Source organism: Cystoisospora suis, assembly GCF_002600585.1.
Source record: "Cystoisospora suis strain Wien I chromosome Unknown contig_177, whole genome shotgun sequence".
Lineage (NCBI taxonomy): Eukaryota > Apicomplexa > Conoidasida > Eucoccidiorida > Sarcocystidae > Cystoisospora > Cystoisospora suis.
In genome coordinates this window covers 1,900-12,957 of record NW_027152979.1, presented here as the reverse complement: position 1 = coordinate 12,957, position 11,058 = coordinate 1,900, and the positions used below count along the sequence as shown (strand labels likewise).

General features: G+C 41.5%; 1 protein-coding gene across 1 annotated transcript in view; it reads left to right on the top strand.

Annotated features, from left to right (window-relative positions):
- CSUI_000425 (myosin k) overlaps positions 1-11,058 on the top strand; it is a gene marked incomplete at its 3' end in the record, with an annotated part of 13,305 nt that overhangs the window by 619 nt on the left and 1,628 nt on the right. Inside the window, exons 2-13 of the mRNA XM_068060659.1 lie at positions 109-170; positions 981-1,045; positions 1,718-1,836; positions 2,597-3,099; positions 3,628-3,681; positions 4,275-4,648; positions 5,412-5,539; positions 6,370-6,712; positions 7,432-7,535; positions 8,523-9,308; positions 10,007-10,073; positions 10,552-10,725. Coding sequence (XP_067927360.1) covers positions 1,759-1,836; positions 2,597-3,099; positions 3,628-3,681; positions 4,275-4,648; positions 5,412-5,539; positions 6,370-6,712; positions 7,432-7,535; positions 8,523-9,308; positions 10,007-10,073; positions 10,552-10,725 — 2,611 coding nt within the window. The remainder of the gene's footprint in view (positions 1-108; positions 171-980; positions 1,046-1,717; positions 1,837-2,596; positions 3,100-3,627; positions 3,682-4,274; positions 4,649-5,411; positions 5,540-6,369; positions 6,713-7,431; positions 7,536-8,522; positions 9,309-10,006; positions 10,074-10,551; positions 10,726-11,058) is intronic.

Sequence of the window (11,058 nt, the reverse complement as noted above, 5' to 3'; positions counted from 1 at the left end):
TTCTCTTCTCTTTTTCTTCTCTGCTTTTCCTATCTTGCTCTTTTCTCATGTGTCTTCTTTCATTTCTCCTTCTTCCTCTCTTTCTTTTTCTTTTCTTCTTTTTCACAGCATGTCCTCACATACCTCGCGGCTGTCTCGCACCGGCGGCGAAGTGAATCCCCTCTCACTGAGTATGTGCAAGGAGACCAACCTTCTCTCTTTTTTCTTTCTTTCTTTCTTTCTTTCCATTTCCATTCACCTTCGGTTAACTTCTTCTTTAGCTGTTGTCTTCAACAGCTCTCCTCTTTCCACACTCAAGATGAACTGACTAGAAAACACACATCGTGCAGTAGAGAGACGCGACAGACAGAGACGGAGAGAGATACGAAATTTTCCTCTTGTTGCTTTCAGCCCTTCATCCGTCCGCCTATATAGGGAGAGAGAGAAAGAGAGACAAGGAGTTCTAGATAGATCTTTATACGTGTACATGTGTAATCACTGTTGATTCATTCAGGAATTGAAGTGATCTGGCTCGATAGTTCGGAGAGAGACGTATGTGTGTGAGTTGTATGTAGTCACATAGTATATAGAGATATTTCTATGTATTTAGGGATGCGTTTGAATCTACATCTCTATATATCTGCATGTCTCTTTTTCTCTGTCTTTCTGTCTCTAAATGTATATATATGTATACATGCATGCATGTGTGTGTGTGCGTATGCTCTGAGTGAAAGCATGAAGATAGAAAGGTTGTCGAGGCAGGTAGATGTCGTTAAGAAGATTATGAAACTCTCCTTTTCTGATCATTCACCCCTTCTCCACCCCTTTCAGTTGACTCATGTGCATATTTCTTTCATCTTCTCCTTTTTCTTCCTTTCACTCGACCCATCTAGACACAACGGTCACCCTCTCTAGACTTCTCTCCCTTTCCATCTATCCTTTGCTAAGGAGAAAGGAGAGATTCTTGAGGGTCCTCTTCTTCGTCTCCTGGTGTTTCTCAGAAGAGAAGGAGGAGTCGAGAAACGTCTCTTACAGTCGGTCCCTGTCTTAGAAGCCTTCGGAAATGGTCGGATACGAAAAAGAACATGAATTTCCACACTGTCTCCTCTCGATACTCCACCTCATCTCTACCCAGAGAGAGAGAGAGACTTCCTTCATCTAACGTTTTGTTCTTCCTCCTCCCCTTGTTTTCTCGACTTTCTTCGTTCTTTCCTCTCTCATCATCTTCTTTCATGCATATAGCGTAAACTAAACTCTTACTCTATCAGTCTACTATATATGTATGTATGTAGATATGTATCTTAGTCTTCTTCAGTGGTAGTTCCTTGAATTTGTATAGCATATCCGTGCTGTGCAGCATTCTGAATGCTTTGATTCAATAGACGTATAGATACATATCTACAGAAGTATTTTAGGGCCTGTCTCTACATGTCTATTGGTATATTTATCCACTTTCCTATCTCTGCACATGTGTAGAAAGAAGCTTCGAATACTTAAGGCGTCGGTCTTCAGTGTATAGAGATAGAGATATGGCGCACGTACTTAGGTATGAAAAGAGAGAGAAAGGCAAAGACAGATTCGCTGAGCGATGTGTTTGAAATCTATCTCTCTTTCTATGTGTGCATATATCTTACATGGGTTACTATATAGACAGGTTCAAGACAAGCGTGAGATACCTGCTGCTTCTCTAGTGATGACTATTCTGATACGTTTGTTCATGGGTGTGGTGTATGTACAGCTCATACAGTCTTGAACGTCAATAGTAGTCGGTTCGGAAAGATGCTCGTGCTCCACTTCACTGATCGAGGAAAACTTCAAAAGGCTTCGATTCTCACTTATCTTCTTGCTAAGGAAAGAGTAAGATCGAAGCGAAGCAAAGCAAACACGACCTTCTGTCTGTCTCTACGTTTCTCTCTCTCTAGCAATGGACGGATACACCTCGTGGTGCTTCCGCTATCAATGTAATCTATTTATCTATCTCTTTAATCATTCTATTCTAATCTAATTCAGCATCGACTTATGAGGAGTCTACATCTTTAATGATACGACCATTCAACGGAGTTCCAATAGGCACTCGTATCGGCTTATATTCGGAGCGGGGCAGGAGAAGGAGCCTGAGTAGTACGCCGGGAAGATCTAAGATCCATCATTCACCGTGATGACGCCTTCCCTGCAACTGATAAGACGACTCTCTCATCTTCCTTCAAATTCTTTCTTATGTCAGCGCGTAGTTCAGTCCTCATTTTAATCTCTCTATCTACATATGTAAAATACATCCATGTATACGTGCATATAGAAGTACAAAGATACATTGTATGTGTGTATATGTGTATGAAAGTATCTGTTGATCTATATATATAGGTATGTCTGTATGTATACATGAAGAGTTATGTCGAAAGAGCCACACGAGATTTTCAGCCGAATCAAGCGCCAAGCTCCATTCACCCCTCCTTTCTCCTTCTCTGTCTCTGTGTTCTCATAAAGTACGTTCCTCATCATTCATTGACTATAGACTGATCATACGGAGTTGTCTTTTCATGCCATCGAACCTTCTTGAGCTGACTACATAGTTCTCTTTCTTACTTTTCTCAATTGATGTCTTCGGGTGTATGTACAGGTCGTTCAGATTCCACCAGGAGAATTTGGATTTCACATCTTCTATGCTCTATGCCATGCAGCAGCCGACGTAGCGAAATCTAGATCTTCTTCTGGTTCTTTCTGTTCTTCTTCAACAATAAGAAGTGGAAGAGAGAGACAAGAAGAGACAGAAGAAGAAGAAGAGAGGTGTAGAAAAGAAGAGAAGGAAATTCGAGATCTTCTACCTCAACTACACCTTAAAGGAGGATGTCTTGAAGCTTTTCAGATCCTGAGTCACCCCTCTGCTAAACAGCTTAAGAAAGATCAGGATAAGAATACGAAGAGAGAAGAACTAGAGAGGAAAGGAAAGAAGAACAACGAGGGAGAGGAAGAAAAAGAAGAAGAACGTGCCCATCAGCAGGACGAGGTAACGGGGAAGGAGAGTCCGTCTCATAGCCATACAAGAAGAGAGAATAAGAGAGAAGACTCCTGTCCTACTCCCTCTACAGTGACTACACCATGGAGAGATCTACGTCATATCATGTACGACCTCCTCGCTGCTATCTCTTTTCATAGATATACATATATCTGCCTAGGTGTGTACTTATCTGTATAGATGGATAGATGCATGCAGCCGACTGTGTAGTTAGTCGGTGGTGCATGCATGTGGACGCGGTGTGAGAGTGGTGGCGACTACCCTGTGTTGCGGTGTATAGACAGTGGGAGAAAGAAAGGAAGAAGGGAAGAAGACGACGCTCGTAATGGACTTGAGCAAGAAGAATAAACTTCGCCTGTCGAGGACGGACACTTGTTTCTTTTCTCTTTTCTTCTTTTACCTACTTTCTTTCTTTCTCGCTTCGCATTCTTTCACTCACTTTTCTTTGCCTCGGTTACCTAGAAGAAAAGCGAGAGATAAGTTCGGCCTTACACAGCTCCTTCTTCTCGACACCTTCTCAGAGCTGGAGGAAATCTTTTCTCACTGTGGGTCTATGTATATAGTGATGGTGTATATCTCTTTCTTTCCCTTTTTTTCTCGTCTTTCTCTTCTTTCCTTTCTTTTCTTCTCTTCAGACAATCGATGGGTGTTATGGGTATCGATGCTCGGACTCGAGCTCTTGTCTTCAAGTAAGCCAAGAAATCTTCTTCTTGTGCTTTTCACCAGTCAACTCTCCTTTTCTCTCCATGTTTACTTATCATCTCTGCTCTCCTTCGTCGTTTCTTTTTCTTTCTCTCTCTCTCTTTCTCACTTTCTCTCTCCTGTCCCCTCTGCTTGCCTGTCTCCAATAGACAAGTCTCTCTTTCTGACTATCTGATATAGGAGAAGTTTAAAAAGAGGCATAGTAGTACTAGGACTAAGGTATGTGAAGATAAGGTGTATGTACACCTGGTGCCGATATCATTTCTCTTAAACGACCATGTTCTTGGATGAAGGAGGGACAGAGAAGAGATGCGAAGACTGAAGGAAAGAATGAAGTTTCTTCTTGTTTCTATTTCTCTTCTTTCTCTAAATCTCACGTTCTCTCCATCTTCTTCGTACTAGATTCGTTCACAGAGACCGTACCTCATGGCGACGATGTAGATCTACCCGCTCAGAGCACATAGAAACATGCATAGGACACTCAAATGTTGAAAGATGTCATTTTACGTCTTTCCTTCTTTTCTCCGCGCTTCTTCCTTCTCCTACTTGACTTCTTTCTTCCTCTTTCTCTCTCATGTAGAATTCTAGCGGCCATCTTGCATCTAGGAAACCTTTCTTTCCGAGGAGGGGAGAGAGCAAGAAGAGAAGATCGTAGAGGACTTGAGCTAAGAGAAGAAGAACAAGAAGAAGAAGCAGACGGGGACGGGATAAGAAGAAAGAGAAGGAAAGTTAGGAGTGGTGCAGAGAAGAGTCAAAGAGATGATACTTCGAGGGAAGATCATGGAGGCAAACGAAAAGAAGAGGAGGAAGGAGAAGAGGAAGAACAGAGCGAGCAAGAGAAAGAAGAAGAAGAGAAGGGGGATAAGAAGACAAAGGAGAGTGATGATTGCCATAAGGCACTCGAGTTAACTGAGGAATGCAAAGAAAGTCTAAGAGCCGCAGCACAACTCCTCGGTACAACAGTGTAGCTCACAAACTTCCTTTCTCTTCACACCTTTCTCTCTCTCTCTCTATATATATATATATATGTATATGTATGTTTTGATTCACATCTAAACATGGGGGGAAATATGTGACTGTACTTACGGAGATGGATGAAGTTTCGTTGCCTCGATTCTTTTTGTTAACCTTCGGTTTCATCTACGTGGTCTTTGGGCGGGGATAGATTTCTTCGCTTGTCACATGTTCATCAATCTCCCTCTCTCGAAGTCGTTCATCTCCCATATACATTTAGCTATCTGTCTCTCTCTCTATATATATAGATATAGATATACATACGTACATGTATACATCCAGGCAGATAGATAGGTAGATAGATGCAAGTGCGTAGGTAGACAGATTTCTGCTAGCAAGAGAGTATTGTTGTTTCATTTTGCTTTATTCTTGTTTCTCTCCATTCAACTTGATCAAGAGAAGAGAAGGGAGAGGTCTCTTCCCCTTATAGTGTAGAGTTGTTAGTCTGCATGCCCCCGATCTCATCTTCCTTCTCCCCACGCTCGTCTTAGAATTGAGTGCGTCTAGATATGTCTGTATCAGTCTATCTCTATAGGGATCATCTCTATAATGGCTGTATGTCTGTCTATATGTATGATGGCGCCAGCATGTTTGGATTATGTGACTTCTGTAAGAAAGAGATTTCTTCACTTTTGAGCGACTTTCCTTCTTCTCCCTCTCTACGTCATTTCCTCTTCTTTCTTTCTTTTGCTTGTTCTTCTAGGTGTTTGTGGGGGTGGAGAAGAAGGAGAAGAAAAGTTACGCTTAGCTCTTGTCTCTCGGTCTGTCAGGGAGACTCGAAGCTACTTGAATCGAGAAGGCGCGCTAGCAGCTCGAAATGCCACATGCAAAGTAAGGGCCAAGACTAGTAGAAGCTAGCTAGGGGCTACACGAGTCAAGAAAGAAAGACAAGATAGATCATCGTTTATGTCTGAAGCTCTTGAGAGGGAGGAACAAAGAAGAAGAGAGACAGAGAGAGACAAAGTGAAGTGAAGAAGAGACTTGTCAGAAAGGAGAGATAAGAGATTGAAGGGAAGTCCTTCACTTGATTCTATTCCCTGCATAGAATGATCCTATGAGGAACTCGGCTCATAATGGACATCGTAGACTTACGTTTAGACATAGATATATATATATATACATATGGATAGATAGATAGATGTACATATAGTACGTATAGAAAGATATACATATATAGAGAGAGATAGATACATCTGGGTTCATGGTTGATACAGATATCTCTATTGGTGCTGTCGCCTCATTTCTTCCTCTTCGCTGAGTGCTTATGAATGGTGACTGAGAGAAATGAAGATAGGAGACATGAAACACAAGAAAAAGAAAGTCTAAAACTTACTCTAAACTCCAGAAGAAAAGACTAACTTGCAGTTGTCTCCTTGGTAGCGACCACGGAGTCGGAAAGAAGAAAGAAAGAGTGAGAAAGAAAGAAAGAAAGAGAATATTCAACCCGTTTTCTCCCCAAGAACAAGAAGACAAGGAGAGTATGCAGTAGATGCTTTTCTGTAGGAAGAAAAGTTTCTCCTATGTTGGGAGAAGTTCTTTCTTCAACTTCTACAAACTACCGGAAAAGAAGCCACGTAACGCTGTTGCTCTCTCCTGTCTTTTTTCTCTCTCTTTCTCTCTCTGTCTGTTGCGTGGTGTACGTACACCTCGTTGAACTGCAGGCATTGTATAGTCGAGTTTTTGATTGCGTCGTTTCGAAGATCAACGCCAGTCTTGCTGCTGGATCTAAACAAGAACTCCACAGACCGAGGCCTCTTTCTTCTTCTTTTTCCTCTCTTTCTCCTTCTGAGTCTTCTCTTCTTGAACTAAGCAAAGGAGTGAAAGAGAAACACCAGCAGACAACTCACGTAGAAAGCTCATTCTTGCCAGGAAACGAAGAAGAAGAGAACAAGAGAACAGAAGAGGAAAAGAAGATGAAGAGTCTCTTCTGTCAGAAGACGAAGTTCTCTCCCTTCTCTAGGGGCACCTCACGACCCTCACCCCCCACGAGTGCGACATCTGCAGGTAAAAAGAGAAAGAAAGTAAAAGAAGAAGAAAGGAGGAGAGGAGAGCATAGTAGCCCAGCGAATGGAAAGTTGAGGTGTGTATGTCTGGCTGCTCGGTTCAAACAGGAGAAAGTAGGCTTACTATGTATGACGTTCTGTTTCTTTCGGTGACTCCTGTAGTCGTTAGTATCTTTCAATCAGCCAGTCAATCTATGCGCCCCTTGCTTGCTTTTCGACATAAATCTTCTTCGACTTTCCTCTACATGGGAAAGAAGAAGGATGTCTACTCTGCTGCGGTTCTATAGACGTATACCTTGCAAGTACATACACATACATGCCTATTCATACATACATAGAGTGAAGATAAATAGCTAGATTAGAGATAGATAGGCTTTTTCTTTCTTTGCCTGTGTCTCCCCGATGATCGTGCGCTTGTTTACTTTTGCTGCAAAGCATAGGAGAGAAACAAAGTTCAGAACATACCTAGAGGGAGAGATCATCGTAGGTCTTCCTTCTCATAGAAAGAAGAAGAAAACGAAAGGCGAGGAAAGATCGATCGATCGGTGGGTCGCCCCTTTTGGCTCATCATTCACAACGAAGAAAAAGAAGAGAAAGGATGAATGAAGCAAGGAAACTTTCCTTCTTACAGAGTACTGTCAAGGTGATATGAGCTTGACTACTTCGCCTTTTCTTTCATACTCTTTTTTTCTTTCTCTCAACTCCTGTCCCCTCACGTAGAAGATTTCCCCTGTCTGCAAGAGAAAGAAAAGAAAAGAAGTGGAGAAGGAGAAGAAGGCTCGTATTCAATTGGAATTCTTGACATCTTCGGCTTTGAGGATTTAGTAAGAAAGTCTTTCTTACGTACTCGTTTTACTAGACAATACACCGCGATGATGTAGTGTATATACACCCCGATAGTGAGGTGTCTACACCTCACTATCGGGGTGTATAGACACCTCAGAAAGACAAGACGGCAATCATCGAGCTGTCTCTTGTAGTAGCAGTGGACACACTCTGGTTTATCTCTCTATCTATCAGTCATTCTCTTTTAATTCTTTTTTCTTTCTAGATGTTCTTTTCCTTTTCTTAGTCACTCTGTTCTTCTTTCTGTTTCTCTCCTTTCCGGTCTTGGCTCGTGCTTCTTGTTTTCTTTCCTCCTCCTCTTTCATTCTTTCTGAAGACTTCAGCTCAACCTTCACCTCTAGAAAACGGCTTCCTTTCTTTCACTCATTTTCACTTCATGTCTCCCGTTTTTCCTCTTCTTTTCCAGTAGGTACCTTTTCAAACAGATTTCTATCGTCTACCTTCTCTCTATGTATAAAAGAGGCATCTCTACAGACACGTATATACATATATCCACATAAATGATTCCTAGGTATATGCATGTATATGTACATAGGTATGTTCTTCTTCTATCTTTCTGCAAGTACTACATCCGCGTTGACTTGCATGTATCTATCTACTCTAAAATACATGGTATGTAGGCGTCAATATCTATGTGTCTAAATATATAGAGATATTGGGGTGTATCTACAGCGGGGAGGAGAACGTTGTCAACAGTGAGACAGTGTGAGGAGATGCAGATAATGTTTTCTTTTTCTCTTTTCTTTTTTCTCCTCTCTTTTTCCTTTCTTTCAAATACTTTTTCTCTTTGCTGTTTTGTGTCTGTTCTGTCTCTTTTCTGTCTGTTGTTCTTTGTTTATTTCTCTCCACACCCCCCCCCTTCCTTTCTTCTTTCTTTTTCGCTTCTTCTCTTTCCTTTCTTTGCTTCCTCCTTTTCCTCTTCTCTCTTGCTGCTGGCTCTTGTGTGGTGATGGTGCTGCTACTAGGCGAGCCATAGCAATAGCAATCGACTCGAGCAGCTCTGTATTAACTACGCCAATGAGAAGCTTCATTGTTTCTTCCTTCAACAGCTTCTTCTTAATGAGAAATGTCTCTATATTCAAGAAGGTCTAATACATCCTCTCTCTTTCTCTTCTTCTTCCTCTTCTTCTTTCATTTCGACTGCCTCTTCTTCAGTCCTCTTCTCTCCTGTCAAACATGTCGACAGATCACCTTCTTCTCCTTTTTCTCTCTCTCTTCACTCTCTCTCTTCTACTTTCTCTTTATCACAGTCGTCCTTGTCTTTCCTGCCTTCTCTTTCAAATAAACGACACCATCTTTCTTCTTCTTTCTCGAGGGCTTCTCTCTTTTCTTCTTCTTCTCAAGGAAATGAGAGTTGGCGAAACGGCGGAGATCTCTTGATCCTACGTAGCGCAATTCTCTGTTGTCTCATAGGGGGGGTGTCATCAGCGTCACACGTCTCCTTTCTATCTGAAGGTCTTCTAGACAAGTCGAGGCAACTTCTTCTTCCTCTTGATCAATCTTCTTCTTCTAGTTCTTCTCAAGAGAGAAAGGAGCAAAGTCATTATAGCAGAGGGGGTGAAGAAAGAGGAGGAGTCGCAGGAGAAAGACAAGCGGAAGAGAGCTTTTATCTCCAGTCTTATGTCTCAATGAAACATCTTCTTCATTCTCTCATTCAAAAGAAAACTCCTGGCCTCTTTCAGCTACTCGATGAAGTATCGAAACTCCCTCTCAAACAAGGAGGAAATCGAGATGTCTTCTTCTATCAGAAAGTAAACAAACTGCAAAAGAAGGACGGCATTTTCTTCTCTCTTCGTCTCTCTTCAGCCTCCCTCACGCCAGGCTCCTTCTCTTCTTTACATGCGCGTACACATACTTCCAAGCATATATATATATAACTATTTCTCTTTTTTCTCTTTATATATGTATATATACGTCACTAGATGTATGGTGTGCATACGACTACAAGGGCAGGGGTGGATGTATAGGGGTATGTATGTGTGATCTCACAGCTCTAGAGCCGCATCTTCCTTTTCTGCTTCTTCTTCCTTCTCTCTCTTCTGATCTCCAAGAGCTCAGTATTTTTTTCTTCTTCTTTACCTGTTAAGTCTTCTCGTTTTTCTCTCCGCTCGTAAGTAGTCATCCAGATAACGATATACAGAACGTCTCATTCATCATCCAGATACATACGTACATGCATTTCCAAGTATATATTTATAAATATATGTGCTATGATCTATATAGAGAGAGAGATGCATACATGTATAGAGATGTATAGTTCTGTATGAGATAGGTGGATCGTAGCTAGCTGCATGAATGTGGATAAGTATCTAAGTGTGTATGTATCTATACTGAGAGAAGTCTGCTACTACGTTTCTTTCTTCTTTGTCTATATGAAGCTAATCGATACGCGATAGTGATTAGGGCTTCTTTCTTTCTCTTTCTTTTTCTCCTTTCTTTCGTTCTACAGCTTCTCACAGAGATGAAGAATAGGGGAGTCGATGATCTCTTCATACGGCCAGGAGGAGAAAGAAAAAGTCAGTTCCTCTGTCTCTCTGTCTACTTTCTTCCTTCCTTCCTATCCTTGTAGTGATCTATCTATCTATCTAAAGTCTACTTTTTCCTATCTATGTATTCTTTCTTGAGCTCTTCTTTTCTTCTCTCCGAGAGACTGAGGGGAGAGAGCACGGAGATTCTCTTTTCTGTCTCCGCATCTACGCGGTTTAACTTAAGTCACTAGGAAGAAAGAGATAGGAGAAAGAATTATGAAGGCAGGGTAGATCTCACATAGATAAATATAACGTAGCTTCAAGATAGATAGATAGATCGTTTTCATTCTTTCTTGTAATCCTCCGCATAGTATCAGATAGATAAGATAGACCACCTCCCCCTTGTCTTCCTGTTCATTTCTCTGTCTGCCTTTGTTTCTTCTTCTCCTTCTAGTAAATGAACTACTACTACTACTTTCTTTCCTTCGTCTTAATTTTTCTTTCTCTTCTCTCTCTTTGTATTTAGATCATCGACAGCATCATCAGCAGCCTCGAGATCTCTCGAGTCCTTCGGCAGGAGGGCTGCGCTTTACAGTCTCGCATTTTGCATGCGACGTTTCTTACGACGTCCGAGATTTCTGTCGATCCAATTCAGACATTCTCTCTGATGAGATTGAACAACTTTTTCTCTCTTCTTCAAGTAAGTAAAGAAGATAGAGGAAAGTTCAAATTCACTTCTCTTGGTCTCTCTTCTCCCTCTCCTCTTCTTCTCTGTCAGAAAGAAAGAAAGGTGCTGGATGCGCTTTCGATCACGCACTCGTTGATCCTTTCTCGGTCTTCTCACATTGGGGGATGGACGACGATCTACTTAGTTATGACTTGATTCTTGAAAGGAAAGTTTCTTCACTTCATTTAGAGTCTTTGAATAGAGAAGAGGATCTTCTTCTCTTCACATCTTCTTGTGTACACCGTGGTATAGGTCTCACCTTTTCTTTCTCACTCTCTGTATCTCTCACGCTCCTTTATCTATCAC